The sequence below is a fragment of the Pan troglodytes genome, chromosome 1 (genome assembly GCF_028858775.2).
Source record: "Pan troglodytes isolate AG18354 chromosome 1, NHGRI_mPanTro3-v2.0_pri, whole genome shotgun sequence".
In the NCBI taxonomy this organism is placed as follows: Eukaryota; Metazoa; Chordata; class Mammalia; order Primates; family Hominidae; genus Pan; species Pan troglodytes.
In genome coordinates this window covers 79,093,323-79,116,367 of record NC_072398.2, presented here as the reverse complement: position 1 = coordinate 79,116,367, position 23,045 = coordinate 79,093,323, and the positions used below count along the sequence as shown (strand labels likewise).

Genomic DNA, 23,045 nt, shown 5'->3' with positions numbered 1-23,045 from the left:
GGGAAATTCTCTAATTAATTTTATATACATGTATGTATACATATAGCTTGTGTGTGTGTGTGTAGCTTCCAAAGGCAAACTCAGGATAAAGTGTATCTGTTAGAATAGAAAGTACAGAGAAGAGTCCAAAAATTATAATAATTTCTACTGGCAGATGAATAATATAGATAAGCAGTTCTCAGATATAACAATTTATATTAATTTTATATAGTGAAACCAAACGTCTAATTTCCAAAAGTAGGATGATTCATTTTGCAGCCAGTCCTAATTCTGCTCTTATGTACTTTCTCATTTTCCTTTTCTCTTCACACTTATGGTCAAAGGTGAAAGTTCCTTGCAGTTCTCCCACACCTTCCTGCTTTAATAGAGGATCTGTGATCCTCTATTAAAAAAACTCTGAATACGTTTCCAATTTCCTATAATATTCATCTAAAATGATCATCATATCCAAAAGTTTGCTAAAAACTAAAGGACTGAAGTTAAGAGAAGCTCTAGGGACACAAGGCTATGGACAACTAATCTTTCTTATACCACAATTCTCTGAGAGAAGGTTAAAGAGAACGGGTTAAACAAACAATGGTATTGTTCCTATTGCATGTTCAACATAGTTTTTCTCATTTAGACCTTACAGTAATTAAAGGGGTAGGTATTATCTTTGATTCAGAGATGAGGCAATGACATTCACTAAGGCTATGACCCTTTCAAAAGGAAACACAGATGTGAATCTGGGATTCAAACCTAGGTCTGACTATAAAGCTCATGCATGTACTTTTAACCAAGCCTTCCAGGAGGCAGCAGAGGGAGTGAAATCAATAATGCCAAATAAATGTAAGTTATCATCACCATTCCTTAGGGCAAAGTACAGGAAGGAGATGCATCTAGAGGGACTCTGTACGATCTGCTGGACCTGGGACTCATGGGGAAAAGGGTGAGAAGATTGGCAGTGGTGAAGAGAAGACATGAAATGGAGAAATGCAATCAGATATTTCTCAGAGGACCTGTGCCCAGATATAGCAGGTTCCAATGGATGGAAGAATTTCTTGATGGGGCAAACTGCATTATCCCCCAAGCAGTTTTGAGGACTAGACCTACAGCAGCCTAAGTTCTGAAACTCACTCTCACTAAATTGGACAATAACTGCATCGATCTGTGATTTTATGAGAAAAACAAGGTGCTAGAAGCTTAAAACATAGGTAGACTGATAAAAGCAATACTCTAACATTGGCTGACAGCTCAGGCTCTGGAGGCAGAATGCTCGGGTTCAATCTGTGGCTCTTCCACTCATTAGCTATATAGTCTTGTGAATGTTATTTAAATTGTGTGTTTCAGTTTCATCATCTGTAAAAATGGGATAATAACTGTACCTATCTGAAAAGGTTGTTGTGTGAGGATGAGATGAGAGAATCCTGGTAAAGCAATTAGCACTAAGTTTGACATACAATAAATCAATTCAATAAATAACATTTCTTCTTATTATGTTGACAATAACATTTTTTCTGTTTTACTAATACAACAGTAATATCATGTGTTCCTAATATATATGATGCTTTGTGTTTTTTATCCTCAAGACTTGAACTGTAGTTAGAAGTAAAGTAAGTTGGAGAGGCAGCCGAGATTTCTGAGATAAGCTAGACACAGTTCAGAGGTATACTCTGAGCCTATGGCCGAGCCACTTACCTTTCTACCTAGTCATTTTCCTATAAAGCTCTGCTGTTTGGCCGGACACAGAGGTTCATGCCTGTAATCTTAGCACTTTGGGAGGCTGAGGCGTGTGGATCACCTGAGGTCAGGAGTTCAAGACCAGCCTGGCCATCATGATGAAACCCTGTCTCTACTAAAACATAAAAATATGCCAGGCATGATGGCAGGTGCCTATAATCCCAGCTACTCAGGAAGCTGAGACGTGAGAATCGCTTGAATCTGGGAGATGGTGGTTGCAGTGAGCCGAGATCGTACCACTCCACTCTAGCCTGGGCAGCTGAGTGAGACGTCTTAAAAAAAAAAAAAAAAAAAAAAAGGATAAAAGAAAAAAAAAACTCTGCTGTTCATAAAATTTAGGCTTAGGAGAATCATCTTATACCTGAGGCTCTACTCAGTGACCCATATGTAATAAGAACCCATCATCATTCTCTCACTCTCATAGAGTTATAAATCCCTTAATGGAAAAAAAAAACTTTAGTAAAGAAAATGATCCCCTCTCAATACCCCCCTCCACACACACATTGAGAAATCTCTTATCCTTTCAGGTTTCCTTCTTTTAACAGAACTTACTTTCACTCCTAAAGTGGGGAACGGTCATGGAGATGATGGGCTATCAAGCAGACGAAAGAACAGACAGAAGTCTGAGGACACTGAAGAGAACCCTCACAATTAGCTACCCTGTTTCATTTACCTTTAAACAGCATGTCCCAGGCAAATAAAACCTATATGAGCCGAGGTGTTTTCCCCATGTTTTAGCTGAACACAACTGAACAAAAGAAATCGGATTACAACTAGTGCTTCACCAGATAGATAGATAGATAGATAGATAGATAGATAGATAGATAGACACACACACACACACACACACACACACACACACTTTTTTTCTTGAGGAAACAGTGTGAAAGGAGGTGATGACAGAGCTAAGGGACTATAATATTCTAACCCAAGTTGCTAATGTGTCTTCTGGATTTTATGTGAGTAAAGGTTCCCCTAGAATTTAAACAATTGATTTACAAATAACTATAAATTTAATTCCCCCCCTTTTTGTAATTAGTTAGGGAATGAAAAAGATATAAACTGGCATTTGGCCTTTTATTCAGAAAAATATGTAAATATTTTATAAATGGTCTTGTTACCCACATATTATCTTGATGATTCTAGTTCTATCCTACAGTTACAAATCACATATTTTCTTTCTCTTCTAAATAATTTCAATATATGAAGACTACAGTATATAAACCATATGTATCTTATTCACTGAATCATAAACGATTACATAAATAATCAATACTTAATAAAAATGCAGCCTATAACTTCACGGCATCTAGCAGATATCTGAAACCTACAACAAAAAAGACAAGGCATTTTAGAACAAAAGTGAGTACGTGGAGTGGGAAGATGTCTGGCAATAACCTGAATTCATCTATTCAAACACAGGTCTGCAAAGAAAGTAAAGGCTCTTTGGCAGCCAACATTTAATATTACGACTTAAAGGCTAATTTGCAGATCACATAGCAATAAACAGCTATTAGAGAGATTAAATGGTCTAAGTAAAATAAAGAGCTTATCTTTTATTGTAAACTAATAGTCTTCTTCATTCACTGAAAGAAAGAACATCTGAGTTCTTACAAAATAAAGCTCAAGAAAAAAAATCTTATATACCCTAAGTGAATTCCTACAAGAAATGAGGATTGGAGGGTATGATTTTCTCGTAAGAATTCATGACTAGAAGCCATAAACTGTAGCTAACCAGCTATGATTCCTCTACATCCTACAAATGGCAGACATTTCAAAAAGGCTCCTTTAAGACATAAAGACATCAATTATTCCCTAACGGCATCCCAAGTAAAAACAGGCTGCCAACAGTCAGCATGCTGGCACAGCACCAAAGACTGTGAATTTTAAGCAAGGGCAGTGAAAAGACTGCCCTTGAGAACTAGGTTCTTAATGACTGGAGGTGGATTAGTCAAATCTGTTCAAGTAATAAGGGCAGGGTAGAAAAAAAATGGCCTAGTCATTATGATTCCTTTGGTATTTATGGTAATAAACATGAATCATGATGAACTCACTGGCTATTAAACGCAGAGGTCATAAGTACTTCGATAGGATTTCCACAGGAATTCACCGTTAATTAGCTGGATCATTATTTGAAAGTGTTACTGAATTATCTTAGCATTTGTGCAGCCATTCCCCTCAAATTGGTCATTCCCAGCTGAGGGCAGTTAATGCCTTAACAAACTGGTCATTAACTCCAGTAACTGATTTTGTGGGAATTATTGCACTTATAAAGTACATTCAAGAGTTTATAAGAAACATTGCATCTTTTTTTCTTTTTAAAGAAATTTACAGCTGTAGTTCAGCTGGAGCAGCTGAAGGAGAAAAAACTATCAGCTCTCTGGGCTGCTCTCACAATCGATTTTCTGCCAATTAAAGGGCAAAACACATGCTGATGGGTTTTGAATTTTAAAATGTCTTCAGTTTTTTCATCTCTGAAGTGATCAGTAAAAACACCATTCAATTACTAATTTTGTAAGACACTTGGGATTTTTCATTCACAGTTCAGTCAAGCAGAAATACGAGTTCTGAACATGAGAACTCAAAAGCCAAATTTCCGCTTCTGCAGTAGATCCAGCCCAACACTGTGAAAACAAAGTGAGAACACACGTTATGGGCCACATTATTAGCCAGATTCTCATTCTCTTCTATACTCTATGTCTTCTTCTTTCAAAGTAGAACACTCCCTTTGATGTCACAGAGGCTCCATGAAAAGATAAGAGAAGTGGGAATATAAGCACACCTATATTAGGATAGAATAGCATTAAGGTGATATATTACCCCTGGAAAGTCTGTATGAATACAACATGCTTCAAAATTTGCAGGTGTCTTTACATTTATTACGGAGTGAGAGCCCCTACAGTTCTATCAATACAGTGAAAATGCCACAGGCGAAAACCACCACTTAAAAGATAATTGCAACAATTATTGAACATGTTAACTACACACTGACATAGACTAAAAACACATTGAAGCTATATCAGAACATCTTTGATACGTTTCCATATAATTTTATGTTTAACTTATTAGAGCATATACTGCAGATATATACTCAATATAAACAGATAGCCTTAGTTTAAACTTGAATTTGCACAGACCAATGTTTAAGACTGTAACTATACTGGATGATCTCTTTTATAATCGATTTGTCTATAGTCGAGATTTGAGATGAACAGATAAAAACCAACAGTTGTTAACCAACAGTTAAGGGGAAAAAATAACATAATTTATAGGTTACAAAGATCAGTATGAAAACATTAAGTACAACAATAGTTTCTGAGGTACCGTGGTTCACGGATAAGTAATTTTTTATGTCCAATTATTTAATTTTAAAAGTATGAGAAACTAACATTGCAGATCTACCAGTAAGCTAAACACTCTGTTTTTAGATAGTCACTAAATGAGTACTCTTATATAGAACATTTTTGATAGATTTTCATTTGTTTTAGTATGTACAACTGTACATTTTGCCACGCAGCTTATTTTTCAACATATCTTCAATTATTTTATTATGCCCTCTGTAGAATTTTTATTACATCCATAGAATACAAGTTATTTGCAATAAGATCTAAAGAATACACATACTTGTGGTACAAATGATAAGGACCAAAATAAAGCCCTTAATAATGACTGCTTTCTAGCCTATATGTCCAAATAATTGACTTAATATGCTTTGGCCAAATTTTACCATCTAGAAATGGAGACACCCTAGGCAATATTCACACACACACAGTATTGGAACCAGCTGGTGACAGAAGAATCTTAAGAAAAAAGGCTTCTTGATTTAATTGGGAAAACAGGAGGAAGCATAAATTTTACTGCCATTAATAACTTCAAGCAATCTTGATATGAGTCTACCTCACCCTGACAGCGAGACATGTGCTTTCTGTTAAACTGTTTGCCACTTCTGACCCCTATTGTTTGCTCACTTGATCAGGTAAGAAAATGTAGGTTTATTTATAGGATAAATGAGGCCTATTAAAATTGAGAAACAGTGTAGTAGTCTATGAGGAGTTGCGTTCTGAAACAGATGTGTGAAATTCCATAACAGTTCGGTAATAAACAGACCAACCAAACCAATTTATTTTTTGAAAGATCTACTTTAAGTTTCTTAAAGAAACTATCATAAAGGCAACCTAGTTTCAAAAAAATGGAAAACACTTCATTTTGCTTGGAAATCATTATTCTGACCATTTCCAAACAGTTTTTAATAAGTCAGAAAAGGCAAAATGTTGCTTTCTTCACAAAATAAAGTTTCATTTTTTCATTCTTTATGATGCTGTTGGTAAATTAAAAGTTAGATCATATTAATATAAAGTAAATAAGTGAATTTAAAATTGTGGAAAAATTTCAAAGGTGTTCAGAAGTTAACTTTGTCAATTTTCTTTTAAAGACACATGACAGAATGGTCAAAGGAAATAACCCTTAGTTTTTATATGATCAAAGTTTAGAGTTCAACAGTATCTGCTCTGGTGATCTCCAAAAATAAGGGAAATCAGACTTGTCTAAACCGGAAGAAATCAAACATTTATCACTTAACTCTTGACCTGGTCTGACTCCTTACATGCTGATGAAACTGTTCTACAGCTCTGTAAAATGCCCCAAACCCATATTACCTAAATGTAATCTAGACAAAAATGAATCAGGTGCCATTCTTACTCTCAAAATCAATTTTGGGTCTACTCACAGAATAGAGAAACATTTATATCAATATGGAACACCTTAGAAACTCTAATTTGTCTTCCAATGAAGACAATATGGTCTAACATTACTGACTAAAAATTAGACCTTTTGAAATTATTCACATAAAATTGTGAAACATGCCTGACGTGCTATTGAATTTAGGAGTCCCAATTTTCCTGTCATAACCAATAACATTAGTTTCTGCACAAGCCAGCCACGCAAACTGGCACAGACTTAAAACTCTTAAAGTTAGAAGAATCAAAATTTACACAGGTAGAACTCAGAATCAAAATTTAAATGATGGCTCAAACCTTCATACTAGTAGCTTTCAGTGCCATACATTTATCACTGACCAGGGTGGCTCTGCTGATTAAAAGATAACTTTAAGAAATATGTCAGAGCTATTAACTTTTTAGTTAATTTGCATAGGTTTATAAATTACATATGAAAATGCTTAACACAAGTTAAGTACACCAGATGAATATTCACTGACTCAATTTATAGCTATTATAATTATTCTAAGTATAGAAAAGCTTAGCAACATCTATTGGTAACACTACTAATTCCTCAGCTTTTAAGGATGAGAAACATTCTCATCTCTGCTTATAAATGAGCTAAGGAGGTATCCCAAGGCAGGGTAATTCTGTGATACTGGGTTCTAATTATATGGACTTCTGAATATGTTTAAAGAACAGTTTACTAACCTAGGATTAAGACTGCCATTTCATCTATTTGAACAGTGGTTCTCAAACTGTGGTGGTGAGCCAGGTTTTTTCATTTCTTCCCCTAACATTTTTATTAAAGTATAATAAAAATGAAATTAAACAAAAAATATATAAAATAGAAGATGCAAATTTTTATTGTTACATTCAGCAGACAAAATCTTATTCAGTCAAACTGCTGTATGTGTCTAAGTGCTTACTTTCAATTTTTAGACTTACTCATTATAGACCAGTAACAACCAATAACAAACAGACCAAGTATTGCTCTGTGGACCATACTTTGAGTATCACTGTATTAGAAGATTCCTGCCCTCAATTCACTGATACATGAGAAAGCTATAAAATATAAGTGAAATTAAGGGGTTATTTCAATGTTTAAAACAAACCCTCTATAACAAATCCTCCCGGCCGTGTGAGGTGTCAGTCCACCCCTACTGGGGGGTGCCTCCCAGTTAGGCTACTCGGGAGTCAGGGACCCACTTGAGGAGGCAGTCTGCCCATTCTCAGATCTCAAGCTGCCTGCTGGGAGAACCACTAATCTCTTCAAAGCTGTCAGACAGGGACATTTAAGTCTGCAGAGGTTACTGCTGCCTTTTGTCTGTTTGTGCCCTGCCCCCGGAGGTGGAGCCTACAGAGGCAGGCAGGCAGGCTTCCCTGAGCTGTGGTGGGCTCCGCCCAGTTCGAGCTTGATGGGACGTATCTCAAAATAATAAGAGCTATCTATGACAAACCCATAGCCAATATTATACTGAATGGACAAAAACTGGAAGCATTCCCTTTGAAAACTGGCACAAGACAGGGATGCCCTCTCTTACCACTCCACTTCAACGTAGTGTTGGAAGTTCTGGCCAGGGCAATCAGGCAGGAGAAGGAAATAAAGGGCATTCAATTAGGAAAAGAGGAAGTCAAATTGTCCCTGTTTGCAGACGACATGATTGTATATCTAGAAAACCCCATCATCTCAGCCCCAAATCTCCTTAAGCTGATAAGCAACTTCAGCAAAGTCTCAGGATACAAAATCAATGTGCAAAAATCACAAGCATTCTTATACACCAACAACAGACAAACAGAGAGCCAAATCATGAGTGAACTCCCATTCACAATTGCTTCAAAGAGAATAAAATACCTAGGAATGCAATTTACAAGGGATGTGAAGGACCTCTTCAAGGAGAACTACAAACCACTGCTCAAGGAAATAAAAGAGGATACAAACAAATGGAAGAACATTCCATGCTCATGGGTAGGAAGAATCAATATTGTGAAAATGGCCATACTGCCCAAGGTAATTTATAAATTCAATGCCATCCCCATCAAGCTACCAATGACTTTCTTCACAGAATTGGAAAAAACTACTTTAAAGTTCATATGGAACCAAAAAAGATCCCGCATTGCCAAGTCAATCCTAAGCCAAAAGAACAAAGCTGGAGGCATCATGCTACCTGACTTCAAACTATACTACAAGGCTACAGTAACCAAAACAGCATGGTACTGGTACCAAAACAGATATATAGACCAATGGAACAGAACAGAGCCCTCAGAAATAATGCTGCATATCTGCAACTATCTGATCTTTGACAAACCTGACAAAAACAAGCAATGGGGAAAGGATTCCCTATTTAATAAATGGTGCTGGGAAAACTCGTTAGCCATATGTAGAAAGCTGAAACTGGATCCCTTCCTTACACCTTATACAAAAATTAATTCAAGATGGATTAAAGACTTAAACGTTAGACCTAAAACCATAAAAACCCTAGAAGAAAACCTAGGCAATACCATTCAGGACATAGGCATGGGCAAGGACTTCATGTCTAAAACACCAAAAGCAATGGCAACAAAAGCCAAAATGGACAAATGGGATCTAATTAAACTAAAGAGCTTCTGCACAGCAAAAGAAACTACCATCAGAGTGAACAGGCAACCTACAGAATGGGAGAAAATTTTCGCAACCTACTCATCTGACAAAGGGCTAATATCCAGAATCTACAATTAACTCAAACAAATTTACAAGAAAAAAACAAACAACCCCATCAAAAAGTGGGTGAAGGATATGAACAGACACTTCTCAGAAGAAGACATTTATGCAGCCAAAAAACACATGAAAAAATGCTCATCATCACTGGCCATCAGAGAAATGCAAATCAAAACCACAATGAGATACCATCTCACACCAGTTAGAATGGCGATCATTAAAAAGTCAGGAAACAACAGGTGCTGGAGAGGATGTGGAGAAATAGGAACACTTTACACTGTTGGTGGGACTGTAAACTAGTTCAACCATTGTGGAAGTCAGTGTGGTGATTCCTCAGGGATCTAGAACTTGAAATACCATTTGACCCAGCCATCCCATTACTGGGTATATACCCAAAGGATTATAAATCATGCTGCTATAAAGACACATGCACATGTATGTTTATTGCGGCACTATTCACAATAGCAAAGACTTGGAACCAACCCAGATGTCCAACAATGATAGACTGGATAAAGAAAATGTGGCACATATACACCATGGAATACTATGCAGCCATAAAAAATGATGAGTTCATGTCCTTTGTAGGGACATGGATGAAGCTGGACACCATCATTCTCACCAAACTATCGCAAGGACAAAAAGCCAAACACTGCATGTTCTCACTCATAGGTGGGAATTGAACAATGAGAACACATGGACACAAGAAGGGGAACATCACACACCGGGAACTGTTGTGGGGTGGGGGGAGTGGGGAGGGATAGCATTAGGAGATATACCTAATGCTAAATGACGAGTTAATGAGTGCAGCACACCAACATGGCACATGTATACATATGTAACAAACCTGCACATTGTGCACATGTACCCTAAAACTTAAAGTATAATAATAATAAAATTTTTTTAAAAAACCCTGTATACCCAGGTCTAGAAATACTCAAAACTGTGAAGAAAACTGTTTTCTGTGTCCCTGATCTCTCATTTGGCAACCATTAGCCCCCTCGAGTCTTTCCCTTCCTTTTCTCCCTCCTTATCATGACTAACATTTGTATACGACTTTCTAGTTATCAAGTAAATATATGTTTATTCTCTCATCTGATTCTCAGAACAAACCTATTTTATCAGAATAGGACCTATTTTATCCCCTAACTTTCTAAATAAGACGAAAGGTTCAGTGAAGATCAACTGACTTGCCTAAAGTCACTCAGGTAATAAAGGGCAAAGGGAAGACTCAAGCTCAGCTCCTTTGATGTTCCTTCCTTTCATGTGTTCCTTTCGTCCTTTCATGCATTCATCCCTCTAACCACCCACCAAATATTTATTGAGAACATACAACGTGCTAGACATTGTTCTAGGTATTAGGAGTAAAGAAGTGAAGTAAAGAAGTGCCATGCTAATGGTGGTTCAATATTCTTCATCTGCCTCTTCCTACACATTGGCTGAGACTGATGGAACTCCATATTGTCATAGAGCTCATGTTGTTGGGGCCTGGAGGGTGGATAGGGGAGGTGGGTGGTGCACACGTAGTAAACAAGATGATTACATGGAATTTATATTCAATGATGATTAAGTACTATGGGGTAGCAGCTATATTTTGAAGATAGAGCTGACTGGATTCCTAAGCGTTTGGATAAAGCACAGGACGGAAAGAGAAGGGCTGAGGATAACTCTGCCAGTTTTGGTCCAGTTAACTAAAAGATGAAGTTACCATTTACTGACATGAGAAAGACTGTGAAAATAGTAAATTGAGGTGAGGGTAGGGCAGAGATCAGGAGCTTAATTTTGAACCTCTTAAATCTCAGATGCTAATAAGGCATCCAAGTAGTAATATCTGGACCAACAAAATCAGGGAGGAGGCTGAGATTATTTCTATTGCTATTTAGGAGACATCAGTATAGGCAGAGTATTTAAATGGAATGAATGAAGTCAGCAAAGTAGTAAGCATAGATAAAGTCCAAGGACTAAGCCCTGGGGGCATTCTAATGCTTAGAAATTGTAAAGAAGAGGTGGAAGCAGAAAAGGAGACTGAGAAGGATTGGATATTTAGGAGAAAAGCTATTAAGAGTACTGAGTCCTGGAAAACCAATGGAAAAAGTTAAAGAAGGAGGGAACTGTAACAAATACTGCTCATAGGTTGAGTAATATGAGTACTAGGAATTGACCATTGGCTTTGGCAATGTGCAGGTCACTGGAACTTGACCAGAGTAGTGTGATGGGGTGTTTGTGTGGGAGGTGAAGGGTGGGAGTGACAGCTTGATTGGAAAAGATTCAGTAGTGTGTAAAACAATGAGGGGAGGGGACAGAAGGAGGAGAGAATAGAAGGAAGTGGGAAGAGGGAGACAGAGAGGGAGATGGGCAGATAGGGAAAGAGAAACAGAAAGAGATAAAGAATAGGGAGAGAGGGCATATTAATATATACGAAAGGGAAGAGGGAAAATGAAGACAGGAAATGAAGATAACTCTTTTGAGGAGAGTTGAAATGGGAAGAAAAGAAACAACATGGTAACTAGAAGGTAAAAGAAGTGACAGTGAAAAATAATCTTTTTTACAATTGCTACGAAGAGAATAAGACATCTAGGTACACAACTTAAAAGGGATGTGAAGGACCTCTTCAAGGAGAACTACAAACCACTGCTCAATGAAATAAGAGAGGGCACAAACAAATGGAAAAACATTCCACGCTCATGGATAGAAGAATCAATATTGTGAAAATGGCCATACTGCCCAAAGTAATTTATAGATTCAATGCTATCCCCATCAAGCTACCAATGACTTTCTTCACAGAATTAGAAAAAAACTACATTAAATTTCATATGGAACCAAAAAAGAGCCCATATAGCCAAGACAATCCTAAGCAAAAAGAACAAAGCTAGAGGCATCACACTACCTGACTTCAAACTATACTACAAGGCTACAGTAACCAAAACAGCATGGTAGTGGTACCAAAACAGATATATAGACCAATGGAACAGAACAGAGGCCTCAGAAATAATGCCAAACATCTACAACCATCTGATGTTTGACAAACCTGACAAAAACATACAATGGGGAAAGGATTCCCTATTTAATAAATGGTGTTGGGAAAACTGGCTAGCCATATGCAGAAAACTACAACTGGACCCCTTCCTTACACCTTATACAAATATTAACTCAAGATGGATTAAAGACTTAAACGTAAGACCTAAAACCATAAAAACTCTAGAACAATACCTAGGCAATACCATTCAGGACATAGACATGGGCAAAGACTTTATGACTAAAACACCAAAAGCAATGGCAACAAAAGCCAAAATCGACAAACGGGATCTAATTAAACTAAAGAGCTTCTGTACAGCAAAAGAAACTATCATCAGAGTGAACAGGCAACCTACAGAATGGGAGAAAATTTTTGCAATCTATCCATCTGACAAAGGGTTAACATCCAGAATCTACAAGGAACTTCAACAAATTTACAAGAAAAAAACAAACAACCCCATCAAAAAGTGGGAGAAAGATATGAATAGACACTTCTCAAAAGAAGACATTTATGCAGCCAACAAACTTATGAAAAAAAGCTCATCATCACTGGTCATTAGAGAAATGCAAATCAAAACCACAATGAGATATCATCTCATGCCAGTTAGAATGATGATCATTAAAAAGTCAGGAAACAACAGATGCTGGAGAGGATGTGGAGAAATAGGAACGCTTTTACACTGTTGGTGGAAGTGTAAATTAGTTCAACCATTGTGGAAGACAGTGTGGCGATTCCTCAAAGATCCAGAACCAGAAATAGCATTTGATCCAGCAATCACATTACTGGGTATACCCAAAGGATTATAAATCATGCTAGTATAAAGACACATGCACACATATGTTTACTGCAGCACTATTCACAATAGCAAAGACATGGAACCAACCCAAATGCCCATCAATGATAGACTGGATAAAGAAAATGTGGCGCATATACAACATGGAATACTATGCAGCCATAAAAAAGGATGAGATCATGTCCTTTGCAGGGACATGGATGAAGCTGGAAACCATCATTCTCAGCAAACTAACACAGGAACAGAAAATCAAACACTGCATGTTCTCACTCATAAGTGGGAGGTGAACACTGAGAACATGGACATCACACACCAGGACCTGTCGGGTGGTGGGGGGAAGGGGCAGGAATAGCATTAGGAGAAATACCTAATGTAGATGATGGGTTGATGGGTGCAGCAAACCACCATGGCACGTGTATACCTATGTAACAAACCTGCACATTCTGCATATGTATCCCAGAACTTAGTTAATATTTTAAAAGCTGACATAAAAATTTGGAACATTACTCAATTTAAAATGTACAATAATATCACACACAACAGAAAAAAAAGTGTGAATAAACTCAAAAATTCAGAATTGTCCAAAAGAGTTCACCAGTGAAATGCCACTTTTATTATTATTATTATTATGTATGCACTCTGTAAAACACTGCCATCTGTCACTATGTGATGTTTAACTTTTATCCAAGAATGAAGGCCCTTCCAAAGAACACATTTCAATTGCGTATTTATGCTTGCTCTTGTGCTAAAACCATCCTCAAGCATATCAAACAATCCTCAGCTTATGAAATCTCTAAACCAAAGCAAATGAGAGGTGCAACAAAATATATGCATGATGCATCAGATAAAAAGCTAGGAAAATTTACCTTTTCAAGTTACTTTTGAAACACTATCAGTACATATTCTAGGGTACTGAAGAATACACTATGACAAGGAATTTCCTTGCCATCTTCCAACCCAGGATAGTCTGATGTAAGGAAGCACCCTTGAGACATATCAAGGTCAAATGGCTTAATAAGTTTTGACAAGGAAAAAAATTTTTTTGAAGATCTGATTCTTGGATAAGCCAAAAAAATCTTTAAACACTTTTAAAAACGTAACACTATAAAAATCCCCAAAAAGACTGCATCTAACAATTAAGTAAAGCCAAGTCTTGTAGGTCCAATTCAATTTGCAGATAATCACATTTGCTGAAGCCAATGGCTATGATAGATCTCCCAGATGGTAGCATTAAGTTACCAGACATAAGAAACTATCTGTCAAAGTATAGGAATGATAGAACTGAAATGATTTATAACTGATACTGAACTAAGCAGAAATAAATTTAGTATCCTTATGAAATCTCAGGAAAATAACATTAAAAAATAAGAAATGAATAAATTTGGTAATATTTAAGAGAAGGAAAACAAAGGAATATTCATATATAAGGTTTTCCATGGAACCAATTAAAATTTTAGATTTTCTGCACTCTTAGGGAAAGATCAAAACTACTCAAACAAATCAATTTCAGCATGAGATAGAAAATTTAAAATAATTATTTATAATATTCTTTACAAATCCCTTTTTGTGTCTCTGGTGTTAATAGAAAAAGCTAAAATCAAAATTCTTAAATGAAATGCTTTATGTGACAAAACAATATTAAAATAATTTTTGGTTCTATTGAATTACAGTTTCCCTTAGAGCCTTCCATGGAAAAAGGGCTGAGCTATAACACAATTTCTCCTTTGCCTTTAATTATTTAAATCACAAAACCTTAATTTTATATATTTTTTTCAGTTTGTTTTCCAAGTAAACTTTGAGTGAAGTTATTCAGTCATTAACACCAACCTCACAACAGCAGGGGTCGCAATGTACTAGTTAAATGTTTCAGGAAACTGAGAAGCAGATTAACTGTTCATATTGCATAGATTTATTAGAGCATGAAAGATTCACAACTCATTGTACTCTAGTGAAAATAATCTATCATTAAATATAAAAAAGATTTTTCTGTTGTGGGGGTCCCCAAATTATAATAAAGAAAATCTACTTAAAAGCTGATAGCATTTCTAGTTGAAACAGCATAAAAATCACTTATGCTAAGTTCTACCATATGCATTAGCTCCACAGAGAGGCTTCTACACCTCTTAAAAAATAAGTAATTTCTATATATGAATAGGTAATTCTTTAATTCAGTCAACTGTCAACTTGAACATGTATCAAACAGTGAGTTTATTTCTGAAGAAAAAAGCAAACTGACCATTCATGTCTACTGCATACTTTCAAATTCTTTTCTCCACAGTGAAGAAAATGTACCCCAAATACTTTAAATATTTGATTTACAGAAGGTTTCTGCCATTGAATTTCTTTAAATTTTAATTCCATGTAAATCACTCCACTTATTTGCCAAAAAATAATCTAAAATAATTTACATTGTCTACTATTTAACACATTAAAAATCAACTAAAAATAAAACTTAAAAAAATCCATCAGAAACAGTGATATTTCTGAAGGTTTGAAGGAAAACAAGTCTAACCACCTCCTCTAGTTCACTATCTTTCATCAAACCAACCAGGAAGATCAAATCAATGAGTAGCTAATAACTAGCATAAAAAAGGGAATACAGTAAAATACAAAGTGTCCATTGCAAATAGAAAAGGTAAATACTGTTTTGTGAACATTTTTGTTTAATTACATATATTAAACAAATGTTTAAATATATATCAAATATAATATGTAATATATAGACATATATTGACATGTGAATATACATGTATATAAACATATACACATTACATACACATGTGAGGGTTGGGCTACACTGTAAAATATATATTTAAAATAATATACTTTTTAACCTTAGGAAAAATATATCTTACTATGGATTGAGGTAAAAAATGTGTGAAAGTCAGTGCTCTAAATAAATTTTTCTTGTCCCTTTCAAATTCATGTCCTTTATAACACAGTTTCCTTACTATATCTTTTGTATAAGCATTGTAGCCAAAGACCACATATGTTAAATGTATCACTGAATTACTCAATTGAGAAGTTTAGCTTACTGTGTTAGGACTTAATGATTTAATTGTCTACACACGTAACATATATATTAACAAATGTAAAAATGACCATTCTAGTAATATCAGGAAATCAATTATACACTAAATGCAATTTCTTTGAACACAGCAGAGAAATACAATTAAGCAAAATCAGTTTCTTCAGAGTCAAAAGAAATGTTACAAGGTCCACACAATAAAACTCAAGAACATTACTAGGAATAGAACCCTTGGGGAACTCATTTGTAATTCATTTTTTAAAAAATATATAATTCAAATAAGTTCAGTTGTCAGTTTCCAAGACCGCAAGAGAATAGAAATAGATTATTATAGAAAAGAAAAATTGCTGCTATAGAAATGCTGCTGGTACAGAAGAAATGTGAAGTGACAGCCAAGGCCAGGGGAAAAACAGAAAAATTGTATATAAAAATGAAAAATACATGGCGTTCTGGGGCCATTTAGCAAGGAGAAATCCTTGGGCATGGTAATAATATTTATGGCCCTGTATAATAAATTATCTTCAGACTTGCAAACTTTAATAAATGATAGTAAGAACAATAATAGCTACACACATTATAGCCTTTGAACCTAGGGACTCTGGCTCCAAATCCCATGCTTTTAACCACTACACTATACTGCTTCTCACTAAAATTTAAAATTACGTTCAAGATATTAAAGTAAATTTAAGAAAATACTTTAGAAAACAAAGATGTAATTGATTTTTAAAAGACCTTCTGCTATAAACTGAATGTCTATGTCCCCCCAAAATTCTTATGTTGAAACATAATCTTGAATGTGATAATATTTGGGGCTGTTGGCATGCTGCTAATACAGACATACCCAAGACGGGATAATTTATAAAGAAAAAAAGACTGGGGAGGCCTCACAATCATGACTGAAGGCAAATGAGGAGCAAAGTTACATCTTACATGGTGGCAGACAAGAAGAGCTTGTGTAGGGGAACTCCCATTTATAAAACCATCAGATCTGGTGAGACTTATTCACTACCATGAGAACACTATGCAGAAAATGCCCCTATGATTCAATTATCACCACCTGGCCCGGCCCTTGAAACGTGGGGATTATTACAATTCAAGGTGAGATTTGGGTGGGGACACAGCCAAACCATACAGTGCCTTTAGAAAAGACACCTCAAAGGCTCCATTTCCCCTTTTGCCATGTGAGGACATGGTGAGAAGACAGCTGTCTATGAACCGGGAAGCAGGCCATCCCCAGAGCCTGCATCTGTTGGCACCTTGATCTTGAACTTTACAGCTTCCAGAACTGTGAGTAATAAATTTCTGTTGTTTATAAGTCACCCAATCTATTCCCTTATAGGAACCTGAACGACCTAAGATAACTGTGTATGAAATGATTAAACACCCTTAATAATATAAGCCTGCAGAACTTATCAAAAAAGATCCTTTCTAGATATCTAGTGTTTTGGGATTCTATGTATATTTCTTTTGACGATAATTTCACATATTTGTAATTTTGTAATATTGCATTATCTCATTTAACTTTTCCCTATTCATATATACTATTATTATCTACATACTGAAGATGAGAAAACTGACATATATATATAAAATACATATATATATATAAAATACATATATATATGTATATTTTAGGTAATTGCACAATACCACATAACCGGTATCTGATGAAGCCAATATTCAAGGGCATATAGCCTGGCTCCACAATCCTAGCTCTAATCAATGTGCTCTGGAATACCACAGTTGCCAGATGGACTACGTCCTGTAGGATTTGCTACGATGTGTCAGGACGTGATATTTAAGAGATTCTGGTAATCCGAAAACCCCAAAATAACTTTCAGGATCAATTTTCTTGCTCATCAATGTTCCAGTTCTACTCATTCCAAGCATTTGTCCACTCCCTTGAAGTTAGTCATGGCCATGTAACTTGCTTTTATCAACAGAATGTAAGCAATATGAATTTGTCACTTCAAAAGTGGAAGCCTTTAAGAAAAGCATGCAATTCTCCATATCCCTGTTCCGTCACACTTCTCTATTTCTGTTCCTGGTACTAGCATTCTAATAGTCATAGATTTTATGACATCTTTTTCTATCATCACCCACATCCAAACAGTAACTATAACATTCATTTCACCTATGATATATCCCTTCTGCTCTTTCCTTTTGCCTCATACTGGACATACTATGTCTTCTCTAAACGAAGTTTTCTTTACTTCTTGTCTTGCCTATTACAGCAGGCTATTGATCTCATCTTCAGACTCTAATGTGAGTCCATCAAATATAATACATCAGATTAATTTCCCTTGAGCAGATTTCTGATTATAACCTACCGAGCTCAAAAGTCTACAATGATTCCCACCATCAGTTGTAAGTATAAACTTCTTAGCAATGCTTTAAACTTCATAATACCACTTAAGAGCATAAATCCATTTTTCTAAATGTTATCTTTCACTTATTCTTAGTCATATTCTATGCTCAAGTTGAAATGGCAACTTATTGTTCCTCCTACTGGCCTAGCTCTAGCTATGCCTTAGGTAATGTTTATTGCTTTATCTGAATTACTTTCTATAGCCTCAACTCTTACTTTATAAATATCACCCTGTGAAAATGACAACTTTTTCAATATCCATTTCAAATGAAATCTTATCTATAAAGTATCAATATAGGAACATCCTCTTTTGAATCCCAATATATCCGTAGGTTGAAAAACATTTCTCTATAGTGCTTAGCGCTGTGTTTTGCCATGGTGGAGTATCAACATTTTACTGAAATAAATTGAAATGCATATTCAAGAGAGTAAATTTTTTTTAAAAAAATTACCTGGTTTGTCAACAAAAAGGTAACACTTACGAGAAACGTATTTGTACTCAGAGTAACATAAGTCAGCAACATTTATAGAATGTCTACTTCATAACAAATGATGATGATGTTGATTAGAAAAATAACAGTAGCCAATATTTACTAAGAAAATGTGTCAGGTACTTTGCAGGCAATTCTTCATTTGATCTTCAAAAACTCTAAGTTGAATATAGTTATTATCCTCATTTAAGAGATGAGGAAACTGAGTAACAAAGAGTTTGCATAACTTGCCCAAGGTCACATGGTTAGATGTAAACAGTCACAGTTCTAATAAAACAGTCTCACTCAAGAAACTGGGCTCCAAAAGAGATAAAACATTAATTTATACATTGGATATTATGTCTTATATCCCAAAATTTTCCACTTGTTAACAAATTATGAAGTGGGTATCACATGAGTGATTTCTTAAAAATCTCTTTTAAATCATACATTTTATCATATGTTACAAGGCAATTATTTAATAAAAGTACATGACTAGAAACTGAACAAACCAAATAGACTATGAATTCCTTCAGGCCAATGGCTGTAAATTGTTTATCTTCATACATTGAGAAGCAGACCTAATAGGTGACACATGATTATGTCAGATTTATAATAAGTGAAAGGTCACATGATTTAAATTCAAGACCAATCAACTTTACTCTTAAAGTTTTCCTTATTCCTCCTCAAATGTCTACATTGCTTTGGTTCTCCAAAACCAATTTTTGAAAGTGCTCCTTAATAGAGTAACTTCTAAAATGTATAATAACATTGTTGTGCAGTATTGAATATATGGAGAAAGCTGTGAAAACGAATGAAACTGCAGTACTGAAACAAAGGAACAAAGAGTTAAGACATAAGTAACAATTTACTTTCTGGTTAAGAAAGGCAATGGCATTGCAGGTAGAGGAAAAAAGCAGGTAAAACAGGTAGACAGGCACTTAGGCATAAAAGAGCTTATTTAGGAAACTGCAAGTGTTTCAATATGGTCATAGTGTAAAGTATATGCTGGGAACTGGCAGGAGCCCATAAAGATGGAAATTGAATAGATTGTAAAGAGATTTAATGCCCTACTAAGAAAGTTAGCATTATGTTGACTGCACAATGTTAACTCTTCAACTCACCTTGTCATAGACAGGTAACTTGCTGGCAGCTAAAACAAAATAACTTATAAACTGAATTCTCCAATACAGTACTTTCTAAGTCATGCTATACAAAATACCCTTTTTAGAGGCTGAGGTGGGAGGATCACTGGAGCCCAGGAGTTCAAGACCAGCCTGGGTGATATGGTGAGACTATCTCTATTAAAAAAAAAAAAAATACCCTTTTTAACTTAATAACAAAAAGTTTCCACAAATTAGCTCATTTTTAAGTAGTATTTTAAAACTATAGCAGAATATAAGAACTTAAATGATACCTGCGTTGTTTTTTTTAAGAAAAATCCTGAAGATAAAATATTTTTTTCCTTCTTGCTTCCTTATTTTTCCTTGCATCATTACTTTCATTTTGGCTTAGTATGGATAAATGAAGTCAAAGGGTTAAAAGTTGCTATTTTATTTCATTCCATAGCACCATGGAAATCCTGGTACAGGTCATTTTTTACTTACTCTGCTTATTTTTATTATTTAGTTTCCACTCAAAGAATACAGACAGAATGCTTTTTGTTCAGGAGGCTTTTCAACACAGAGCTCAATTTTCCAGTGATGTTGGAAATTCCAGACAACACTGTCATTAATTTCTAAAAAGCATACCTAGGAGTGCAGTGAGCTTGGGAAGCAGTCCAACTTGTACCATCTTATTCCTCAGTCCTGTGTCAAAGGATAGGTTTAGTAAAAGTCGGAGGGTGATATTCAGCAGGTCTTCATGCTCACAAGGTATCATTTTCACCAGTTTTTCAACAATATCCATTTCCACCTAAGTAAAATAATAATACAAATACAGTGAAGTTCTGTTGCAAAATAGGACAAAAAGAATATAATTATTTTTTCTTTGTTTTTACCCTAATGTATATCTGTTTTATAATTATATGTTAATCTTATACTCCATTTCATTATGTAAACTTTCCTGAAATCAAACTTTTGAGGAGAAAATACATATGCCACACCATCCCCTCCTTCCCTCATTTAATTGCATCAACTGGAAGACAAATTACATTTGATCCTTCAAAACACTTTGCATTATTGAACACCACCTACTAAGTACCAGGCCCTATGCAAAGAAGATCTCACCTTGGCCTTCAAGGGTTCCTCAGTATAAAAGAAGATGAGGCTGGGCACGGTGGCTCACGCCTGTAATCCCAACATTTTGGGAGGCCGAGGCGGGCAGATCACAAGGTCAAGAGATTGAGGCCATCCTGGCCAGCATGGTGAAACCCCATCTCGACTAAAAATACAAAAATTAGCTGGCTGTGGTGGCATGCACCTGTAGTCCCAGCTACTTGGGAGGCTAAGGCAGGAGAATGACCTGAACCCGGGAGACAGAGGTTGCAGTGAGCCAAGATCATGCCACTGCACTCCAGCCTGGTGGCAGAGAGAGACTGTGTCTCAAAAAAAAAAAAAAAAATAGAGTAGACAAATTGAATAATGAAAATACAATGTGATAAAAACTGAATGAATACAATGCTCTGAAAACAGCATGGAGAGAACTACTAACCCACCTGGAAGAACAGAAGACTTCAAATTAGGAATAAAGTAAAAAAAAAAAATGACTAAGAATTTGTTCTCTGGTTCAGAAAGGCAATGGCAATACAAGTTGAGGAAAAAGCCAGTGGATCGGCATTTAGGAATAAAAGAGCCTGTTAGGGAATTGCAAGTGATTTAGTATAATCATAGTATAAAGTACATGTTGGAGACTGGCAGAAGGCTATAAGACAGATCTACATAAAATCATAAAGGCTTTTAATGCTGTACTAAGAAGTTTAACTTTATTACACAGGCAGTAAAGTGTTCTGAAAGATTTTAAGTCCAGGAGGTGATGTGGTCAGATGCATTCCTAGACCAGTAATACTCCTAAAATCCAAAGTCCTTGACACTAACCAAACACCAACTTGTAAAAGGCCTATTTAAAAACAGCAGTCTCAGAGTCCTTTTCTGTATGGTCAATAAGGTAGATGTATTTTCTGTTAACTGACAAATGGAAAAAGAGGTTTAGGACAATGAAGGCAAATAATTATTTTAATTTTTGTCATTTAATTTGAGATGGTACTCAGTGAATATTTAAAAATCATATACAACTCAGGAGAGAAGCTAGACTAAAAGCAATAGTTGAAACTTTAGGACAGGGATCAGCAAACTATGGCTAGTGGGCCTATCTGGCCTGCTATCTGTTTTCATTCAACCTATGAGCTAAGAATGGCTTTTACAATTTTAAATGGTTGGAAACGAAAATCAAATGAAGAATGATATTTCATGACCTATAATAATCATATGAAATTCCAATTTCAGTGTGATAAATATTTACTGGAACAGAGCCATGCTCATTTTTTTACCGGCTGTCAACGGCTGCTCTCACGCTACAACTAGAGCGGAGTTAGTAGCTGCAAGACAGATCATATGGCCTGCAAAACCTACCATATTGACTATCTGGCCCTTTGAAGAAAAGGTTTGCAAACCCCTGCTCTAGAAGATTATAAAATTGCATTGAGAACTTACTTTACAGTAACAGAGGACACAACTTATTTAGTAAGAGAAGCTCTGCATTCAGATTTTTTAAGGTAGCAATTGGAAAACTTTGGTTGTAAAAACATCTCACGTCTTTTAGTTACAAAGCAATGGCAAAAAAAAGGAAGAAATTTGAAAAAAATTTATGATTTTTTAATCAAAGGATTATTTTAATTTAATCCTTTAAATTTAATTTAATCAAAGGATTTATGATTAATCTTGCTCTACTTTTTCTTTTATTGGAGATCTAAAATATTTATTTATACCACCCATTTCATATTTTTGTTCCAATCTTTCACTGACCTCATAAAAATCACATTAATAACTGAGCCCTTGATATACTTTTTTCCTTTCACTCTATGCAAGGAATAAACACAAATTTTTTTAAATTGCTAAAGTGACAAATTAACACCTGATTTTTCCTTCAGACTTCTATCTACACTCCACAGCCACAATGTAGTCATACCCTAGAGCTGTTCATTATAGAGTATAATTCTATTGCCAAAGACTTCCAAAAATCAAACACAAAATAAGAGCTGATTCTTTGAAAATACCAAAGCAACTGATAAACCACTAATCTAG

The 23,045-nt window shown here is 35.5% G+C and overlaps 1 protein-coding gene across 5 annotated transcripts in view; it reads right to left on the bottom strand.

Moving 5' to 3' along the window:
• KIFAP3 (kinesin associated protein 3) overlaps nucleotides 1-23,045 on the bottom strand; it is a 164,012-nt gene that overhangs the window by 74,230 nt on the left and 66,737 nt on the right. For all 5 annotated transcript variants that reach the window (XM_016932248.3, XM_016932234.3, XM_513988.7 and 2 more), the window contains exon 10: nucleotides 20,556-20,718. In XM_016932248.3, the coding sequence (XP_016787737.1) occupies nucleotides 20,556-20,718 (163 nt within the window). The remainder of the gene's footprint in view (nucleotides 1-20,555; nucleotides 20,719-23,045) is intronic.